We start from the raw sequence: 24535 nt of genomic DNA, 5'->3' as shown, positions 1-24535 counted from the left end.
AACTTTGTATAAAATTTTCAAGTATTTTGATAGGGCCAAAAAAATCGACACTTCAAAAAAAAATTTTCAGAAAAATTGAAAATTTCAGTTGTCTATAGATAGCTCAAAAAAACTCAAAGTATTTTGAAAATTAAATCAAGTAAATAAAATGCCAATCTAAATAACTGGTAAAATTTTCAAGTATCTACGACTTATACTTTTTGAATTATAACAAATATCAAAAATCGTTTGAGGCTAAACCGTTATTTAGCGCGGTTTTGTAAAAATTTAAATTTCAAACACTCATAAAAATTTTTTGTCTGAATCCGGTAGAGTTTTTTTTACAGATATTTGAAGAAAAATGTATGGAGAACCTTGTACCAAATTTTCAAAATTTAGTTATAAAAGAAAAAAATTTTATGATTTTTCAACTTCAAAATTACTTGCAAATTTTCGCGTTTTCGACAGATTTCGTAAAAATTTGAACTATAAACTCTTATAAAAAAAAATTGTGACTAACGATTTTTAATTTTTTTTAGCTACAATAAAAACAACTCATAAGGAACCTTGTATTAAATTTTCAAAACTTTTTGGTTATCCAAAAATTTTTTATCGACACTTTAAAAAAAATTTCTCAAAAAAATCGAAAATTTCAGTAGTCTATAAATAACTTAAAAAAAGTCAAAACTTTTTGAAAATTTAACTATATACAGATACTACTGACATTAACATTTGGTGAAAATTTCAAGTATTTTCAGTGATTAGTTTTTGAATTACAACCATAAAAAAAATCGATTTGGTCGAAAACTGGTTTTGCGTAAAAATTGCCGTTTTTCTGTCATTTTTTTTTTGTTTTTCTCGATTTTTTTGAAAACTGTTGGAAAATGTTAACTTTTTACCTCTATAATGCACCAAGGATATTCACTTTTACATTGGAAAACACCCCCATAGTTTGAAATTGGAGCATTATTTCGACTAGTTATGCTGTACACAGACACAAAAACAAAAAAAAAAAAAACACACACCATTGTAAAATCAAAACATTCATCACTTCGTTCAGAATCTAAAAAAACACACACCATTGTAAAATCAATACATTCATCACTTCGTTCAGAATCTAAAAGAAGTAAAATGTAAATGATCAAATTGTAGACCTTTAAACATATATCATATATAACTCATGAATTATTAATTAAAAATCTCAAAAAATGTATGTAGTTCAATAAATCAATATTAGATTCTGAACGAAGTGATGAATGTATTGATTTTACAATGGTGTGTGTTTTTTTTTTTTTTTTTTTTTTGTTTTTGTGTCTGTGTACAGCATAACTAGTCGAAATAATGCTCCAATTTCAAACTATGGGGGTGGTTTCCGATGTAAAAGTGAATATCCTTGGTGCATTATAGAGGTAAAAAGTTAACATTTTCCAACAGTTTTCAAAAAAATCGAAAAAAACAAAAAAAAAATGACGGAAAAACGGCAATTTTTACGCAAAACCAGTTTTCGACCAAATCGATTTTTTTTTATGGTTGTAATTCAAAAACCAATCACTGAAAATACTTGAAATTTTCACCAAATGTTAATGTCAGTGGTATCCGTATATAGTTAAATTTTCAAAAAATGTTTGACTTTTTTTCAGTTATTTATAGACCACTGAAATTTTCGATTTTTTTGAGAATTTTTTTTTAAAGTGTCGATAAAAAATTTTTGGATGACCAAAAAGTTTTGAAAATTTAATACAAGGTTCCTTATGAGTTGTTTTTAATGTAGCTAAAAAAAATTAAAAATCGTTAGTCACAATTTTTTTTTATAAGCGTTTTTAGTTCAAATTTTTACGAAATCTATCGAAAATGCGAAAATTTGCAAGTAATTTTGAAGTTGAAAAATCATAACATTTTTTTCTTTTATAACTAAGTTTTGAAAATTTGGTACAAGGTTCTCCATACATTTTTCTTCAAATATCTGTAAAAAAAACTCTACCGGATTCAGACAAAAAATTTTTATGAGTGTTTGAAATTTAAATTTTTACAAAAACCGCGTTAAATAACAGTTTAGCCTCAAACGATTTTTGATATTTGTTATTATTCAAAAAGTATAAGTCGTAGATACTTGAAAATTTTACCAGTTATTAAGATTCGCGTTTTCTTTACGTGATTTAATTTTCAAAATATTTTTTAATATAAGCTGGTTTTTTTAAACCACCTTTTTTACCAACCACTAGAAATTATATCCTAGGCTGACAAATCATCTTCGTTCAGAATCGTTTTTCGTATACAATGATAACTATCATTGGATTCAAATTTAACACTCCTATAATATATAATAATGATCCATACGGCACCTAATGTACAGCAGAGCGGTACTCACTTGCCCACTTTTTTTTATTTTTATTGACAATTATTTTTATGTATCAATAATTGAGTTTAAAAAGTTACATAGTTATTTTGGGATATTAAATATTATGAAATAAAGTTAAGTGCTTAAAAGCAATATTTAAGTAGGGTGTCTTAATCCTTCCGTTATTTTCCTATTGAATATTTTTTTTACAAGGTGGATTTTATTCGTTCTGAGAAAATATTTTCAGGATTTTAAGAGCTTATGTTTTGACCAGGAATGAATATTAGAAAATATATTTTTATTAGCATGCTTTAGATTACCCACGTATAATTTTTTGACTTAATATGAGAGGTTTTAGGATATTTTATTTAAACTTTAGAATACTGAGAATAGAGGTATACAGAATGTACGTTCTGCTCACCTGAAATTAATTAAAACCGTACATTTTAAGTCATTATAAGTAAGCACCATGAAAAATTTTTCCACTATGATATTAAGGTAAAAATGTTGTAAAGTTATTATCCACGATATACCTATGACAAAAGCATTAGTTAGTTACTACTCTATGTGGTCTTTAAAGTTTATTACATTTTGTCCCGGGCAAAGTAATAGTGATCGCTTGGGATTTTTGCGATGTTTGTCATCACGAATAATTGCATCCTATCTCAGTATCTCATAATGTATAATAATGCAGAAAAGTAGATGAAAAGTCTACTATGTACAAGTTGAATAATATAATATATGCATTTATTAATATTATTAATAAAATTAACTGTATTTTCCTTAAAAAAAAAAAAATATATATATAATTTCTAAATGTTAATCCAGTATTAAACCTTAGTTAAACTAATAACTTTATATTTTATGCGAATAATAATACGTCACCTACATAATATTATATCAATATATGTTTAGATATTTAAATTAATTAATACTTACATTTTCGATTTTACAACACAATACTATTGAATTTCCTTCGGGTGTGTGATATTCATCGCTACCTGATATTACAGCGGTAGGTACAATCACGAACAAGTTGAAATAATGTGTCATGATACCAGTGCCTGTGCCAACCTGTAATATACAAAACCATGAAAAACGTTATATTAACACTTATTTTCTTATAAAGACTTAAAGTTTATAGAAATATTATTTATTTTTAAACAATTTAAAAATATTATTACTAAATAACATTTTAGTTGAAAAAATTTTTTTATTATTTTTATTTTTATGTATTATTTTTTTATTTTTTGAGTAAAATCATATATTTTTTGATTTCATATTCCAAAGCATAGTGTTTTTTTCTGAGAATTCAAAAATTTAAAAGTAAGTATTTTAATAATTTGATGATCTGACCAAAATTGTCTGAAACTTTTTTTAAACAAATTATTAGAGTTAGTTTAAGTTTTTATTAAGAATCTACTCTTTTGTTCAAAGATCTAATTTTATAAATTGAAACTTTTAAAAAAAAATATTCTATTTTAGAATATGAAATTAAAATACAGTGAAACTTCCATACAACGATCTTCCATTTTTTATTTAATGAATTATATTTGAGAATCCTGACTTTCGTGGTTAATCATGTGTTAATATAATATTTAACAAATTCCTCTATAATACAAACTTATTTTGTTCCCCGTAAGAATTTGTTAAATATAAGTTTCACTCCATAAGTTTTCATAAAAAAAAAAGAAAAAAAACAGGTAATAACCTTATTCTACAGTCGGAGTTGAGTGTACCTCGTCATTATTCAGTCGAATAATGTAATCGATGTTACTGTATCTGAATTCAATGATAAATAATTATATATAAAAAACGATTCTGATCGGAGACAGTTTATCAGACTATTATCGTATGAATATAATATTATAATATTTTTTTTTCCATTACTAATACGGTATACACTATACATCTTCAAATAGACAATACCATATTATAATTATTAATCTAGATATTTTCAAAATGTAACTGTGATATTGTGTTTATCAAATATAATTATAATATTATACAGCAAAAGTTAAATAACTTATAGCATTATTTTTATTTTTCATTTAAATATCAGATTTTTTTCAAATTTGAACTTCAAATATCTATAAAAAAAAAAAAATCATATTTTTACCTTTTGTAAACTTTTTTATTAATATTTATAAAAACTAAATAAAAATCAAAAATAGCCAAAAAAATAGAATTAATTTTGTTAAAAATTAGTTAGCGTCAAAACTCCTCTTTTCCACATTTTTTTTTTTTTTTTTTGTTTCACTTGATTATTTAGAGGATGAGAAGAAATTTTGAATTTCAACCACTTAGAAGTATTGGTTATATCCAATTTTCTATTAGAAATAACCTTGAAAGCTGAAAGCTCGAAGTACAGTTTTTGCTATATACATCATCTATACTTCACGATTTTTAAATGTTTTATACATTTTAATTATTTTTACATAGGATATTGCGACCGAAATATTTTTAGTAAAAATCACGAGAGAAAATGTCGTGGTTAATTATTCGTTACCGTATATAATTTACCAGATTGAATGACATTGAACAATACAATTAAATTCAGTTAATGGTATAATATTTATCCATCCCACGTCTATATCACCCCTAACACTACAAAATTAATAATGAATATTTATAAGTCCTAGCATGTCATATTCGTATTTTAATGATTTTTTAATTAGAGTAGAGAAACCATTTATTTTATTATTAATATCATAAAGCTTTAAGCCAAATAATTAAATAGGTTAGATATTAGTTATGGAGTAGATGCTTATGGTGTCCTAGCCCCTAGGACAAAATTTAATTTTATAAATATTATTTTAATCATAAGCAAGTTTATAAAAATAAGTACTTTTTAGTAGAGCTAAATAAAATACATAATATTTTTTATAAGGTGGATGTTTTTTTGTATATATATATCTATTTAAAAATAAATATCATTATGTATTTTAACTTAAAGGTAATCCTCAATTATTAATTAAGAACAAAAATGTATTCATTATAATATGTGTTATTTTATGTTTGATTATTATTTAAATGTTTAATATATTATTTATGGAACTATGTTTAATAAAACAAACGTATTACTTCATAGAACATAATATTTTATTATTATGGTATTTTAACATACTGATAGGTACTTGAATTGCATAATTTATCAGTGGAATTTAAGTAGCTTGTATACATTTTTTTCCCTTGGCCTTTAATTAAAGGTTGCATATTTGCTATTTCTTAAAAATAGTAACTATACGATTCTTAATTGTACTAAAATATTATAACGACATAATATGAATTAGTTATTTGTGTAAATTTTTATTATAATTCCGTTTATTATTGAGTGTTTATCCTTTCCGTTATTTTCGGTATAATTAAATAGAAGTTAGTTAATTTCAAACATTCTATTGTGTGTATCTAAGCATCTAAATGATGCATAGAAACATTTAGTTAAATACTATATAGTATTTACATGTGATGAAATCATATTTTATCCTGGAAATAAAATTACCATATAAACCACAAATTTTAATTAATATGTTTATCACCAGTACCTACCTATACTGGCAATTAGTATTCTCAGCAGAAGTAGACTAGTAAAAGTTTAATAATAGGATTATTATACAGCTTGTTTGTATGACACGTTCATTAAATTGTAGTTTTTCAACTTGAACGTAAGCTACATTTCACCGACAAAATGATTTACGCGCGTTGTAATGATTTATTATACCGATGTGCGCGATACGGCAATGACAAGCTCCACATAGCCACGTATCCTACCTTAACAACGCCGATAGTGAATGCAACGTGATAATAACTAAATAACATGATCCTTTGGGCGTAATTATTCCTTGTAATACTTAATACTCTTTATCGTGTACCCGACTGTTATCGAATGCATATTGCCTTCGTTTTAATAAATATGTTAATAATATAAGCAGCAGCTATTGCAAATCGCAACTAACATGGTAATTTTAATTTTTTTTAATCGTGCGGGTTAGCCTTAGCATTACATGAAAAAAAATTAAATAGGCACACCCTATAGTTGTTTAACTACTGTCATGGGGGTACAGCAAAATGTATAGATGCAATTATCATGGTAATGCGTACTCGTATACAATATACGCCATCACCTCTTTGTTTCTGACCAATGGTAGATTATTATTATTATTATTATTGTTACACTGCATCTGACCGAGTAGATACCAAAGTGGACTAAGCCCCGTGATTATATTATTATAGCAATATATTGTCGAAGTTACAAAGCCCAAATGAACTCTGTGTGTGTATACATATATATAATATGCGTCCCGAAGAAAGTATGATATTGTGGTATTAGAGACAAAATTATATCATTTATTATTGACGAGATGCTTCTAATAACAAAAAATAAGTATTAGTAGTTTTATTAGTTAAATTATCAACAAATTTAAAAATATTAAAATACAATTAATGAACTGTGTATAGTGTAAGCACCATACATACATATAAAATGTTAAATATCATTTATTATATATAATTTTAGTGTCACAGAAAAAGCCATTGCTGTAGTTGCCACCATATTATTGGTGCAAATGTAGCTTAAACTTATTTATAAGCCCATAGCTACACACAATAATTTTAACAACATACGAGTATAAGAGTATAACTTAGAAATTATCTGATATATTTAGATGTACACTGCAACACTAGTTTAAGAAAAACAAAACTAGACCGTTATAATATTATTCCAATGTATATTTTTTGTAAACTATTTACTAACAATAAATCATACACTCAATAAAATACTAAAGCGTTATATTTTTTTTCAATTTTTCCATTTAATTTTAAAAAATTAAACCTTTGTCTCCTAAAAATATATATAGTCAAAACGATAAATAATTAATAATCAGATACTATTATAATCGTAATAATAGTATAAATAAACTTTCAGAAAAAAACAATTGTTGTATAATTAGTAACATATTAATTAATATATTGGTTATCTATTAAGGGAGTTATTATATGGTATTATTGTTATAAAATATCACATTAGTATGTTACCTACACAGAAGATGCAAAATGTTTTATTTACTGCAAAGAATTATTATTTTAGTTCATTTATAAGAATTGCCATTGGTGAATTTCAATTTTTTTTTTTAAACCAAAAGCATTGTAATATTATTAACAGAAAAGAATGGCTTAAAAATAGGTTGAAAATTAAAGTATAAAAAAAAAACTCGTAAAAGTATTTAGATAAAGCCCCTTATAAACGGTTTAATGGATAATGGGTTCATTACACTGCACTGAGACTTTGGAGTTTTGGAAGTGCAAACCCAATTTTTTTACGCGTGAGATAGACAGACTCAACTGGAACTTTCAGATTATTATTACTGAAGTAAACAATTTTTAAAGCGTTATTTTATTTTAATACTTAACTCAAACTTTTGTATTGTTTGCATTTTTAATTGGTTTTTTTTTTAATCCAAATCCCCAACACCATTTTGATGATGTTTTATTGTTTTCCTCAACGTGATGATGACATTCTACTCTAAAATTATATTTTTTTAAAAGACAGTCACATGTTGGTAAACTAAAACTTAAATTTCATACACAACTTATGGATACAAATATTAATTAAATTGACTTAAATTCTTATAATCGTATTTGTAATTAATAATTACATTCATAGATTTGTTTACATAGGTAACACATATTATTTGTTGGGTGATATATGACGACATATATTAGTACTTTAATTAATTTAATTACTTTATTTTTTTTGTTTAAGTTTTATTTTAAAAATTAATTTTTCCCTTGTAATTTACCACTAGATAAAGTCAAATCATTCGTAAAACATTTTTTTCAAATTTTAAATGTAATACTTGTTTTTAATTTTTTTTTAGTTTATGTTGAGCAAAATTAAGGTGAATGTTAAACGACACTGTTATGATAGATTTATCTTTTTTTCGAATACGAAAATTATTATTTTTTATGTAAATATTGAAATTTAAAACTCATCAACAAACTTCATAATCATAATTCAGAAGTTTAAGCATTTAATATTCCTTTTTAATCCACATTTTTACGATAAAAACTAATTAGTTAAATGCATAATTAGAAATTCGAAGAGTATCTCGTGTCAAGGAAGCTTATAATAATATTAAATGTGTTATATTTATATGTCATGCATTTTTTAAAAATATAATAAAAAAATATTTAAAAAGTACCTAAAAATGTAGAAATATTAAAATATTAATAATGCATTAACTAAATATATTATAAATAGCACAATAAATATAAAATAACCGAATTTACCGAATTTTATAATATTTATTTTATATTTTTAACTCAATATAAAAGCAAAGTCTTTTTTAGCGTAATAGATAAAATATTTTTGGTTCTATGTTTTGTTTTTATACATAGAGGAAACATAATAAATAATAAATAGTTAATTTTTAATCTTGAATAGGTTATTCAAATTATTTTTTAAGAAATTAAGTACTGTTCTGCTGTTTTATGTTAGTATAATGACGTCTCTAAAAACTATTTTTTTTTAAATCCGACCATTAAAATTGAATTAATATATAGCGATAAAAGTAATTTTAATACAAAAATTAATTTTGCTACTCCCACATTATCTATATTTTTAATCTACCCTAAATTGTAAAGCCTTCCTATAAACATATTTTCTTAAATTTAGTCATTCCAATTTAGTTTTGACTAAATTTATTTTAATTAAACAAAATATATATATATATATCTTTGTTGATGCACGAAGAGTTCCATTTTTCCATATTAAAAAAAAAAAAAGTGAGACAAAATAATAGAAGTTAGATCGGACAGCCGCGAGCCGATAATGGGTGTTGGTTGATAAATAATTGTATTAGAATAATATGTTCTAAACTAAACACAGTTTGCTTGAAACTTTTCAGGTTAATATATTATTAGATCCATGTTTGTTTATTATTTAACTAAACCTTCGAGTTATTACTTATTAGATTCATTAATTTTTTTCTAGAAATCAAATTATTAATATTTTATATTACATACATTTAATATGAACTAGTTATTCAAGATTAAAAGAAAGAAAAATATTTAAAATACACTTAAAAATAAGATATTGTATACACGAATGGAAATGTGAACTATATTATGTTTAAACTTACTTTATAATATTTGAATTACAATTTGTAACTGTATAAGGATGAATGTATCATTATAATTTGTTTCAGTAATTTGATAATTATAATATATTAATGATATGGGTAGATAGTAGATACTATGAAATAATGCTATCCGTGTATACTTAGTACTTTTAGTACAGTGGTTCTTAACCTTTTGTAGATCATGAACTTTTGATGAAAAATATTTAGATATCGCGGAAACCCTTACCAATTTTTTTCGAATATCTTTTGTATTTACATCTCATGGTAACATAACCAAAATTATAATAAATATTCTATATTAAAACTGCATAAGTAGACATAACAAAGCATACATATTTATAATTATATCTTGTCACAACGCATTAACGTATTTTATGTGTTAAGGCGGCCGCGGACACCAATATTGTTAGTAAATAAGAAATTAAGTTAAAACTATAAATCATTATAGTATTATAGTTTATGTAAGTATTTAATTGTATTATAATTAAATAGGTTTTTATAACTTAAACATTTGATAATTTGATCGAAGTGATTTATTTAATTATAATATACCTAACTTATTATTACTACCATCGATTATTTATTTGTCATTCGTGTTTCGATAATATTTTGCATCGAAATTAATTTTTCTATAAATTAATAGATTTTTAAACATTAGTACTATTTCATTGTATTAATACATTAGGTATATATAATACATACATATTAAATAATCACGTTTAGTATTTATTTTATGAATAAGTTTTTAATATTTAAAGTTATAAATAACCTTTGCAAAAGCTCGAATTAGATTTGCTTTTCATAGCCAATAGACGGAATATATATATAATATAGTCTTACAACAATATTGTGTCAAGTTTCAGCATGATCATAAAATCATAATTTCACAATAATAATTAATTTAGAGGATTATTAAATTATGTAGTGGTAATTTATATCATTAACTATAGAATATGCTGTTCAATATTAACCTATTTCCTTTATTCTTCAATTTTAATATGAAAATTTCAAACCGTATATATTATTTTAAATTTAAAATATAGATATAATATTGTTTAAATACATTGTTATTTTTACACAAGATAAGTTAACAAGAACAAAAGTGAATGTTTTTGAGCATCTCGTGTATACACTTGCTTTAAATATGAAGATTGTTGATTTTTTAAATCTTTGTACTTTAATACATTTTTAAACAATTTCAAGCAAACCATCATTAGTAACGCTACATGTATGGTGAGGTGATGATTGCCATTTTATTGTTGTTTGGTCGTCTCAAAAACCAATGAATTCGTTCTAACGGTTCTTTCGTTGCTAAAATAAAGTCGTTTAACAATACATTTTGTATTCAGCCAGCATACGTATTTAGGATGGAATGAACGCTTTGTTCGACGGTAAGTCCACTGAATGATATATATTTACGTAGTCTATAGCACTTGAACAATTTTAAGATTGACAGTTATAATAATAGATCCATCAGAATATTGACCTATTGATTTTTGGAATAATCCAATTTAGAGAAATAAAATAGCTATGTATTTATATTTTTGTACGTTGTTTAATTGTTTGTAAATGATTTTTCCAATAAAATTATACATTATTGCAACACTTGTAAAAATGTAAAATTGTTCTAACAAAAAAACAACACCGATTTATAAATGCATACGTCATATTATAATAGCATACAAAATATACATTTAAAAAGGCATAGACAATTCTTTTTTATTAATAATATAATATTATTCTGTTGGGGATAGATTCGTTAAAAATATTTACTACCCAAATTTAATACTAATGATTTCCACTCGAAAATTTAATAAACGTTAATTTTTAGTAATATGCTGTAACTTGAGCTAAAATTATTTTAAACTATACAATTTTGATGTTATTTTATCCATAAAATAAATTCAATTTATAATAAATACATACACACCAGAAAAAAAAATACAATAAAATGATAACAATATAATATAATAAGCATTTTAAATTTATCAGTAGGAACTTTTTTAAATTAAAATAAAAAATAAATAAATAAAACCTTCAAATTGTTATTACAGGGTTATACCTTTTAACTTGTCTTTCATGTCCATATAAATTATTAACTCACGTATTATGATTATTAAAAAACATCTAAAGGTTATTATAGAATTCATATAAAATATATTGAAAATAAAAATAATATCAGATAACAAAAGAGTATAAATTAATGCATTAAATAAGGGAAACGTTGATAGTATATTATTATATAGAGTATCCTAAAAAATTCTATCAGATGATATAAGACATAAAAGTGCCTTTTACCAGAAAATATAAAATTATTATAATACTTTCAATGTTACACTTAAAATAATATTATGCAGTTTAATTTTATATTTTTAATTTAAATGAAATTGGATGTCATAACTTTATTACATAATATAATTATCAATCAAAATACTACAACCACGGTTATGAGACAATCACTTTTTTAATCTAGAAGTGTATCTTATGGTTTTATTTTTTTTAATAGTATTTTATTGATTTTATATAAGTATTTTATTTATTATTATTTATTTTATTATGATATCACTTTATTATTTAATTAAAAATATATGTATGAAATATTTACAATTTTTAATTTGTTTCAATGATTGTTGTACAAATTATGTTTTTAAATCTGTATGAAAAAAAAACCTTATATTATATTGTTTTTCTTTTAACCATGCAATATCTAGTTAACAAGAAACTCATTTTAGCAGTTAGTAATAAATTTCTTGCAAACGGTAATTTATGAATAATAATAATAATACACTAAACGAACACATTAGACGGAATGTGCTATTGGGTGAATGGGCTTTACGAGTGGTTAGACAAATTTCAAGTATTTGTACCAAAGTTATATGATGACAAGTGTAATATATACCACACTTAACGTAATAATACTTTAACATTATGAAATATTTTGTAGAAAATAACGTGTATGAATATTATCAGCCAAAATTTGCTCATACTTTATATACCTACCGATGATTATTTTTTATTAATATTTTTGAGTTCATGAATTCCATTGGATATAAAAATTGAGTTATACCATTATGATAAAAAACTATTGTAAAAATTATGAAATTATGATAACTGGCTAAAATTGCAAAACACAATATTAAGAATACAAAAATAATATGTTGTATAAAATGTTATAGTTATACGATCTGATGGACATACAAAATCATGGTACCATCTAATACTACCAAGACAAAAAAAAAACGAACGTTCATATAAACTAATGGTAGGGAATGTAATCTATATAATACATACTATAATAAAAAGCTGCTGATATCTTTATCCGCCAATTATTGATTTAAGTCTCATCAGAGGAGGAAGTAATTTTAAAACTTTGCTCTTATTGAATTAATTTTTTTTAGTATTCATACTATTTCTTATTATGTGTATAAGTTACATTATATCAATAATATTAGATACACTAATGCATTCACATAGCATGATTTAACTAACAAATATTATGGTTCGTTAAAGTATAGTATCTAGTGAACTATATACACAGTGAAATAATTTTATATAAAATATTTTTAAAAAATAATAAAATAATTGGCTTATTGGTAGTGTAAATATTTTTGAATACACCACTCAATTACCTAATTAAATATATTTAATTCAAACTTGATATTATGTAGAATATCAAGTAAATTTTGTTTTTTTACGATAATAATGCATTTGTATTAGTTTTTGGTTTAACAATTATTAATAGAAATAACAAAAAATAAACATAACATAAAATCGTTTTATTAAAATTTATTTAGGAATGTTTTTTAGCTGTATGTATTTAAAACAATTTTTAATTTAAATAAAATGGTATATTCACTAGGCAACCGAGCAACTGGTGTTTATTATTTTTTTTTTATTTATGTATAAAAAAATTAATTTCAAATTAATAATATTGATTTATAAACTCCTTTTAAATGTAGGTAGTTTATTTAACTTTTATTTATGAGCTTGCATTTATAATATTACTTGTACTTATTATTGTATGATGAATAAATGCATATTTATTTATAAGATATGATATGCATATAAATTTGTAAACGAATAATAGATCCAATATGTATTTTAAATGTGGACATTAATATGTTTTTTTAAAAGTAACTATGTACATATAACTTAGTTTATATAACATTAATACCAATGATAAATTTTACATCATTATAAAGTATGTTAGAATTTGATATGCATATCTATTAAAAAAAAAAAATTAAAACAGATTGTTTGTATCAATTATAATATTTGTAGCCAAATTAACAAATAATAATATCTATTTTTATATACCTACTAAAAAATAAATAGGTACATATTGTATTGCTTATAATAATATCAAAATATAGCACATATAAATTAATTTTGTATTAAGAAATTTATAATTTTAAACTTTAAATTATCAACTCAGGTTAAAATATTATAATTTATTATCGTTTGCTTATTATTTAATATTTATCGTTTGTTTGTTTGTTTTTTTTTTATTAAAAATATTTTGAAAAAATGTATTTTAAGCTTAGACAATGTATAAATTATCGCATATTCTCATAGTTCAAGGGTGTCCAACATAAAATGACAAGAGTCCAAAAATGTTTATGAATAAATATAATTTAATTTGATAATTTTTTATAAATATATATTCTAAAAAAATTAAAATTTATAATAATAATAAGTCAATTTTGATTTTATAAACAAAACGCAAGCCGCAAGTTGGCCACCCTTGATATAGGTACTTGTGTAATGACTATTACAATTTTCTTATTTAAAAGTGTAATTTATATAAATTTATACATAGATATATATATAGTATGAAATTGAACACAATAATACAATAATGATATTTTATCAGCATAATCACATGAATGGATAATATGAGATTTGAGTGGTCATAACCATAGTGTTATTAAAATGAAGTAGGTATAAAAATAAATTTAAATGAAAATTATTTTATATTGTATTTATGTTAATAAATATACAACACCGATTATATTTGAGGAGTTAATATGCATTATGTCTTGTTAATTACACATTATTAAAGACCGGATTTATATGTATTTATAATTGTAAAATAAACACTTTAAAAGTTTAAAATATGCACTTAAAAAGCACAAAATATGCAAAATAATGTTTGATTATTACAACTTTCTATTTATTGTTAAGTTATAAAATCAATACATGTATGATGAAAAAAAAATAAACTACAATATTATATTATACAATATATTATCTTATGAACTTTTGATTGTAATAAAAATATGTAAAAAAATAATAATAAGTAATTGTTATTTACTTAATTGTTTTAAATGTTTAAGATTTTTAAGATAAAACCTATTCTCTTACTAATGACTTATTAGTTATGATTTGATAACAATCCTATGTATACTATTATACATAAATTGCAGACTATTAAGTATTAACCATATTACATGATTCATGTTTAATATAGTTGTTAAATATTATAATATAATGTAGCATACAAACAAAGAGTACTAAAAAAAGTAAATGAATTTAATTTAATACAAATTTTTCTTTCCTGATTTTCAAATTAAATATTACTAATATTTTTTTTTTTTTTTTTAGATTTACCTAGTCAAATAACACAAGTATAAATTATAGTATTATGTTAAATGAAAATATTTATTGTATGAAAATGAAGATTTACTTACTATCGTACTAACAGCTAAAATAACATATATAATGTATACTGATAAATTAAAAAAATATATTTCATTAAACTTTAATTAAATAAACAAATACAATATTTAACTGAACAAACCAATTAATACATCAATTCAAATAAAAAAAAAATACAAAAGGTTAAATAGTGAACAATAGATGTCCGCATCCAGGATAGTTTAACAAAAATATACTAGGATATTTTATTCGAATACATAAATATATTTACTTAATGTACCATAAACCAAAGCTGTAACAATTACCAACAGCTCTTAACCGTTATATACATTCGAAAACTTAACATTATAACCATGGCAGTTTGTTTTTAACTTATTATCTAAACCATTATCATAAATCTAAAGTCGTCATTTTATATATATATTTATATTTTTACTAAATATATAAAAGAGGAATATTTTCAGACAATTCAAAAAAACTGCCCTACTTCAATTAGACACATCTTACAGCAACAACAACAAAAAATGACAATTTATAATAAAACCATTTATTTATACAAAATGGTTTTATTATAGATTGTCACTTTTTACTTGTATCTAATATAGAAGAAAGCAATAAGCACAACATACTAGAGAACTTCTAACAAAATAATTGTACCTAGCTGTCAACTAGAAAAAGGCATATCATTCTTCAAAAGCATATTAGTATACATATTATAAGATAAATATTTACAACTGTTATAGTGATTATAGGTCTCTTTTTTATCATTATCTAATGTTTAGTAAAATTATGTAAAATATAATATAATGTTAAGCTAATAGCCACTGTTATATAAATTAATATTAAATAGGAAAAAAGAATTAATAACAATTAATTATAAAGATAGGTTAGTACCTATTAGTACATTAAAATGGAACCTAAAGCACCAATAACAAAACACTTATTACATATGTTTTTTTAAACTATGATCATATCTTAAGACATATCACGCAGGCATCACACTTTTACTATTTTTTTTAATAAATTTATTATTTTTAAATAGTTTTAAATATTAATTTTATACTAAATATCTATATCTCTATTTTGATGTTTTGTAAAATCACAAATATAAAATAATATTTTTTTAAAATGAAAATTCCTTACGAAAATTTTAAATTTTAATTATGAAAGAATTTCCGTATTTAAATTGAAAATCGATATTGTATTTAAATTTTAAAACTATCTTTAAAAACGACGAGGAAGAATGCATAAATACATAATTGACGGAATTGTATATTATTTATGTACAAGCAATGTGAAAAAATTGAAATACTTCCAGTGATAATAATAAAAAAAATCAACGAGCATTAATTTTAGTAATAACGCTCTCGTAGGTAATTAATGTTGCACACAGGGCGAGGTCAACTCAAGCCTCTACTCTGCGTTATATATTAATATTTTGCGTGTAATATACATTTGGTTGGCTGTTGCCGTCATGTGGCATCATGTTCGCAATTATTTAAATAAACCATTTTGTAATGGAGTTAATCATAATTTAATATGTAAATGTTTTTTATTTCTGCTGCCTTTCTATAAACAAATCATGATTATTTCCATTTTTCTTCCAAATTAAACGTAAATCACTAACTAAAATAATTATTATAATTATATTATTATTATTATTTAATAATTATTAGTATGTTTGTTTCTAGGAGTGGTTTGAATAAGTAATAAATAAATTGTGTTTTATTACTTATATTTTATTAACTGCGTATAATAGTAAATTTTGACATACCTTAGAATCGTACCAATAAGATCGCTTAAAATTAATATAAATATTTTGAAAATGTCATTGTGTATAATAAATAATAATAAAAGAAATAGTCTAAATTCTGAAAAATACTAAATATAAATATTTGGTAAATAATTCAAGTCCTTAGAATTTTAGGTCTCTAGATCTTCGAATTTTTTTACTTTTGACCCCAATTCCCTACTACCATAATACAAAATCAATTTTCTTCAAGAAAATACCCTCTCAAAAGTTGAAAATCTAAGTATTTTTACCACTCAAAAAGGTGTAGACAGCCACACGTGCAAAACAAAATCTCATCCATTGTGAAAACCAAATATTCATCTCTCCGCTTAGATCCTCAAATGTATTAACGTTTGTTATTTTAATTTATAGTTTTAAATTGACATAAAAAAAAAAAAACAACCATCGTAGTAAGAAAATGCACTTAATCAATTTTCGTTTTAATATTATTATTAAGTTCAATTAAATCCTAAATCAAACTGTTTATTTTATGAGCGTTAAAAATATACATGGCTGTACACGCATAAACAAGTTTATTGAATTTTCAATATTTTTTTACCAAGAAACAGACCATAATTTATATATTGTCATATTCATGTACAAACTATATAGCTGATCTTATATTCAGTAATATGTTCTTCTTGTTAACAATATATTACATTATTATATAAACATACAATAGAAAAAACTCCGTTTTGGATTTGAGTGGCTACGAAAGAGGGTTATTTTTCTTATCCACCAAAATATATACACATTTTTTTTTATATAATAAATAACACATAAACCAAAGAAGAATTACTCGAGATTTATAGCTATTCGAAAACAAAAAGAAGAAAATCTCTACAAAAAATACTTGGTTGTTTACTATTAACACCATAATAGTCCGAAAACTATTTGATGGAAATATTGATTAAAATGTCGGTGTCTATGGAAAAAGAGTGCATACCAGCGTATAGATATTCGTTTTGGTTCACATTCAATAAAATATAAACAGCCGCATACTTTTATACACGATGAAAGAGGAGAGTTGTAACAAATAATTGAACTAATAATCATTTGTTAAATCTATTTTTTTCCTCTTTGCATAACTATTGATACTTTAACTATTGTTGTATTCACTTATTTAAGTGAATTCAATTGTTCATAATTGATTTAATTTCATTATTGTTTAGGAAACATCAATGTCCTGAGATTATTTTAATTATATGCGTATAATCATTTATTTTTTTATCGAATAAAATAAAAATTATGTTTGAAATATATACAATACGGTGGTTTTGATATTATATTATAATGTATACAAAATATTTCAATAAATCATCTATTCTAGGTAATATCTTTTGTTCGTCAATCATTAACTATGTTTCGATATAAATGCGATATTATAAATGTGTTACGCTATGATATGAAGTATAATATAATCATTATAACTCTATATTTCCTATACTATCAATAATCTTAAAACAAATTATGAAAATTGATACATTTATAATATAATAGTTCAATTTGTTAGTAAAATATTTTATTTAATGTAAAAAAATATGATTTTAAGCTATACACCAATAGTTATTTAAATACATATACTGTCATCGTTATTATAAAAATATGGTGACAGTTTCTTATGAGTTATGATTGCATATATTAAAATATTAAATAAATTATATATTTATAGACTTATAAAGTTATTTATATTATATAATATTATTTTATTACATGGTAGAGTTCATTAAAAAATTTTATTTATACAACTTTATATAGGTATATTATTATATACCAAATGATATAGGGAACTCAAAAGTGTAAGATTAGCATCGAATAATAATATAGGCTAACTTAAAACGATTAAGATAAAAGCAAGACTATCAGTAGTGGACCATACGCCTAGAGATTGTGATAACTTAAATTTAGATTTCAATTCACTTGTATTTTATCATTGTAATATACGATGATTGTTTTGATAAAAATATGATTCATGTCTTCTTGAATAGATATGCTAAATATCAAATTAATTTAAATTTTTTAAATTTTTGATTTATTTTAACAATTTTTAGGTAATTTTATACATAGTTGAATTAAATACAAATGGATCAAAATGAATACAATTGTATATATTGCATTACACTAATAACATAAACAATTTAAAATTTAAACTGATCTAATTTCGTGTCTTTGCAATCTCAAAAAACTGAAAAAGATTATACAAGTTAACAGAAAATATAAACTGGATGAGTACTGGCTAGGATCCATATCTTATAACACTTTAGTATTAGTGCAGTGTTTTCTAACCTATGGGTGACGAAATATTGTTAGACATAAATTTATAAATGCTTAAGTTATGTTTTATTTAATACCTCTACGTATAATAATGTGAAATCTAACTAGTATTGTAGAGATTATATTCATAGTTTATACAATGGACATCAATATTCTTTCATTCATTATTTTTAGTAACATTTTATTATTTTATTACGGTTATGAAAAATGTATTATCTTATCGGTAAATGTGCTTACGACTGTCAATATGGTATCGATCAATTGTTCATGTAGTTGAACAATGGACAGTAGGTACAAATTAATTAATACTTATATTTTACTTTAACTTACATATTTTAATTTTAAAATAATATTTATATTAAATTTAATTATGTGTTTATTATTCAGTAAATATTATATTAAAATTCGACTATAAAATTTTTTATCATAAATATTTATATATATTTTAGTGTAACTAAAAAACAGTCAATTTGTGAGTCACCATTTCGAAAATGTTAGAAAATACTTAAGTCTAGTGTATCAATATTTTATTTGGTTATTTGTAGTATTTCATTTCAAAATTTCAACTATAATAAATACACAAACTTACATTATAGAAGAGTATTTAAAATTATAATTAATATACTTGAAAACACCTTATAAATATTCAAATGCAACTTATTTTGTTTTTTTAAATTTTATAATAAAGAATTTCATGATCGTTTATCATCTCAACCAAATCCACGAAATCAAAAAAGATAACTCTTTATCAATTCATAATAATCCTCATAAATGGCTGAAGCGTAAAATATAGTGTCGTGATATTCTACAATAATAATAATAATAATAATAAATGATGTCATAAATAAATAACATTATAGAAAGTATCATACATTTTTTTTTCATCAAACTCTTCCTGCTATTATCTTTATTCACTTTTTACGTAATTTTGATATACAATATAAGTATGTGTGATATAAATATATATATATATTTTTTTTTAAATAATCAAAAAAATCTTTAATATTAATTATACATTTTATTACTTTCCATAACCATTTCCATTTTTGATAAGATCGTTTTTATAAGATAAAACAGAGCTTATAACCTAAATCCAAGCAAAATATTTAGATATATATATATAATAATATATTATTTTTAGAGTTGTTAACGAATAGTTTTCAGTGATATGAATAAATACAACTTAAATGAGTGGAATGCATATTTTATAGGTTATCTCATGTCAATTTATAATCATTTTATATATAATATATAAACTTATAGAAAGCAAAAAAAGGTGGTAATATAGTTTATATAGTAAAATTTAAACATACAATTATAATATTTTAATCATAAGAATTATAATAGAAATAATAAACAATGTAAAGTTCATAAACTAAAGAAAACATTCCAATATAATACCTCTCTTATATATTTTTTTTTTTTTATACGATCTTATAATTTATACTTGTATATTTTAGAGTTATAGACTATTTTTTAACAATATTTATAAAATACTCACGTAAAATATACAAATCGATTTATAAGAGTATAATATATACTCCTCCGATTTCAAGAATAAAATTTTTCATTGTTTATTATTGCTTTTATCTAAATTTTATAATATTTTTTATGAGAAATCAGTTTTAATGATGACATCAATAAACTGAAATAGCTAGTAATAATTTTAGGCTTATAAACAAAGTATCTATGGAACCTTTATCGTATCCTCCTGTTTGTTGACACTTTTTATTACAGCATTAACCAATATTAATAATATTCATAAAATTTCTTTATTTCTTTATTTTTTTTTTCATATCGTTATACTATGATTTTTAATAACAATTATTTTAATATTGTTACACAACATTTTTTTTTATAATGTGTATTTATTGTTGTAAATAAATCTATTTTTTTTTGCATTTAAATATGCATTTCAATACACACATTCACTAACGAAAAAAAACATAAAAATACGTTGACTATCTGCAAGTCTTCTGAGTTTTATATAAGTCATGAATATTTAAGATATATGTATCAATAGTGCATATTTTTATAATAAATAATTCACTGAATTACTATTTAATTAAACAGAAACTAGGTAAAATAATAAAAAGTACTTAAAGCTAACACGTTTTTAGTGATTTCCTATTTAGTATTAATATATTAAGTAAATCATTGAGAGTAATAAAAATATTGAGTAAACGATTAGCAAATAATTGTTTTTCAATGTTCTTCTTTTACTTTGAATATTTATTTTATTACAATTTATATTTTTCTCTACAACTATAATAATTAAAATTAAAAATATTTATATAAAGATAATTTATTATATGTTAACACAATTTAAATTTTAAAAAATATAATAATTTATTATTAATTAGTTCTAATAGTTCTGTGGTTTTTTTCTTTAACATCAAGCATTCATTGAATTTCTGACATACCTAAGTAACGTAACACAATATTCAATACATTGATATGTGTCTTAATATTTATTATGATATCATTAATAATGTTTTTGTTTTTTTTTTTTATTATAGCATATAATTTATAATTTGTACCTGTACTTATTAGTTTAATACCATGTCAATATGAATGACATGACGACAATAAGATGTATGTATCATCTCCATTCCAAAATTATTGTTTTAAAAAAAAATTATTTTTATTTATGTATATATAATACGTTATAATACCATAATAATTTTGTAGTTTGCATTTTAAATCGTCATTTAAACATAAAATGTTAGAGCGTGCACTTATTATTGTTTTTCAACAATATACATTTTAATATTACCATAACTTACAAGAAATCAAATACAATGTTTTGTAATGCCCGTTATGAATATATATGAGTTATCAATTTTTCATGCGATTCAATTTTCCACTAGTGTAGATATTCATATAATTTATGTTCCAACAGCAACATTTTGATATATTTGTTTTGTTTGCATTTAATGTTCAATGTTCATGTAAAACTATATAAAAGTACGTTATTTGTGATATACATTTTTAAAAGTATTTACATAACAAACGTGTAACGCTTATTTCTTGTAATAAAATATGATCGACTTATTGATATTTTTGTGAACACATTAATATAAATTTGATTTACTTTTAATTTTTGAGTCAAAGTTAAATCTTGAAAAATGTTGATTACTATAGGTAATTATAAAGAAATAAAAAATAAGGACTATGATTATTTACTTTTTAAAAATGTGACCAATTGTCTTGCTTTTCATGAAAATTAGTTAACTCTTAAAAACCAATTTTTTTTTAACTTTGTTAATATTTGAATTTACCAAATTTCTCTCAGAGTCATTTTATTAATATGATAATTTATCATCAATTAATAATTTAAAAAATTAAAATAATATCATTCAATTTAATACTTAGATAATATAAAAAGAAAGCAAGATCCCAAAATATAGATTTTGATTTCTTTCTAGTTGTTCTAAAGCTTTAATGGCGCCGTTTTGTCTATAAAATATATGATTATTTTAAAATGTCACTAATTCTAGGTTATATAATTTAAGGCAAGCACACTTATTTTTATGTGGTAGGAACGTTTAATGTTTTTCTTGTAATTTAAAATTAAATTGTTTTTATTTATTCATAAGAAAAAAAGATCATTAGTATGATTAAAACAATCTTATCACTATTTTATAATTCAGTCTTCTTCTTCTTTTCTTTCATTTAAAATTTTGGTATCTTAGTTGATTTGTATTTGGCAGCATTCCAAGATCAAAACCTTTTGGAATTATTACGTTATTGCATTAACTACTATGGTTCCAATAATTTCATTAATTATTAAGTAAATTGGGGGTTATAATATAAAAAATGTAAATACAATCAAATAATAACATTATAAAAGAAAAGAAAAACAATATTATAAATATAGACCATTTTTATATATTTTCTAATAACAACTATAAAAAATATATATCACTATATTGTATTATTATGATTTACATTAATTTAATTACACATTACTTATTAATTAAATAATAATCAAAGATTAATACTATCGAGTATTCTACTTCATTAAAACTAATATATAACTATAAAATATATTGTAATCTTTTTAATATGTATTTTATTTAAGATTTTAATTTATTAAGTTATGATTATAGAATTTTATTTAAACACTTGGTGGTTCATTACAATATTAGTTTGTTCTAACGTGGAATTGCATGTTAAAGGTGTTTTAAATCACTAATATCTTTCTTTATCACAGGTCACGTTATAGTATTCCCTTTAAGTTTAAAATATTCGACTTAATTGAACTCTATTCATTGAATTTTCTTTGAGAGTATATTTTCTTTTTTATCGTAAGACCAATAGTGTTTTTTGAACAACATTGCCAAAATAACAATTTTCATAATACAGTTTATCATTGAGTTGAATGTTAAAGTTTTGGTTATGGTTCTTTTTAAGAACTATTTTTATATATTTCGTTGTTTAATCATAAAATAACCTTATACCATTTTTATTTTTTTAAATAAAAAATACCAAATAAATTTCGATGAACTGTAAAAATGATACAAATAATTTATCACAATTTTAGGAGTACATTCTGAAAAGACAACATTTAAATCGAAACTAATGTAAATATATTGAGAAGTATATAAATCTAAAAATAAGAACTTAGTTTACAAAACAAAAAAAATGCTGTTAGAATTTAATATATTCTCTTCTTTCATGAAATCTAGTGATAACAATATGTTATTAAACAAGATAAATAATATATAAACTAAAAGTTATTGATTGCACAATTTAAAAAAAGTTATAATATTTTTCACATCTTTTAAATTAAAATTATATGCATATAGTCTTTCACCACAAAAATGAATGAAATTCTAACAAAAAAGTTTTCATTTGTTCATTTATCTAGTGACTTGTCTTGCTACAATCAGTTTGATGAAGCAGAATATAATATAATTCTAATTATTATGTTTTTTTAAGTGCCAGCTTGGTATTTAAACTAATTAGATGTATAATTATTGACCTATCCTTAAATACGAGTAAAATGTATGCTAAATGTACTTATTGTTTTTAAATATCCAAAAATCTTGTGAAATAAATATTTACTAGCTTAACTTTAAATTTAATTTGTTGAGATCAAAAAGTCAAACAGTAAATATGTATTGAATTTGATAGGGTCTAATGTTTACCTTTTAAATTCAACCAAAATTAAAATGAAACATTAACCAAAACAATCACTCAATATTTGAATATACATATATTATTGTGCTCTTTAAGAATAAATTATAATAATGATAATAATACATATGCATGTAGTCGCATTTCAAGCTTATTTAAAGTGTAAACGAAAACGCTAAATAAATAAAACCGTTAGAGACTTTAACTTGGAGT

The 24535-nt window shown here is 22.3% G+C and overlaps 1 protein-coding gene across 2 annotated transcripts in view; it reads right to left on the bottom strand.

Annotated features, from left to right (window-relative positions):
- The window catches only part of LOC114129912 (limbic system-associated membrane protein-like), a 188243-nt gene that overhangs the window by 5237 nt on the left and 158471 nt on the right, over positions 1-24535 (bottom strand). For both annotated transcript variants that reach the window (XM_050201169.1, XM_050201170.1), the window contains exon 7: positions 3257-3391. In XM_050201169.1, coding sequence (XP_050057126.1) covers positions 3257-3391 — 135 coding nt within the window. The remainder of the gene's footprint in view (positions 1-3256; positions 3392-24535) is intronic.

This window comes from Aphis gossypii, chromosome 2, assembly GCF_020184175.1.
Source record: "Aphis gossypii isolate Hap1 chromosome 2, ASM2018417v2, whole genome shotgun sequence".
In the NCBI taxonomy this organism is placed as follows: Eukaryota; Metazoa; Arthropoda; class Insecta; order Hemiptera; family Aphididae; genus Aphis; species Aphis gossypii.
This window is presented reverse-complemented; position numbering and strand designations above follow the sequence as displayed.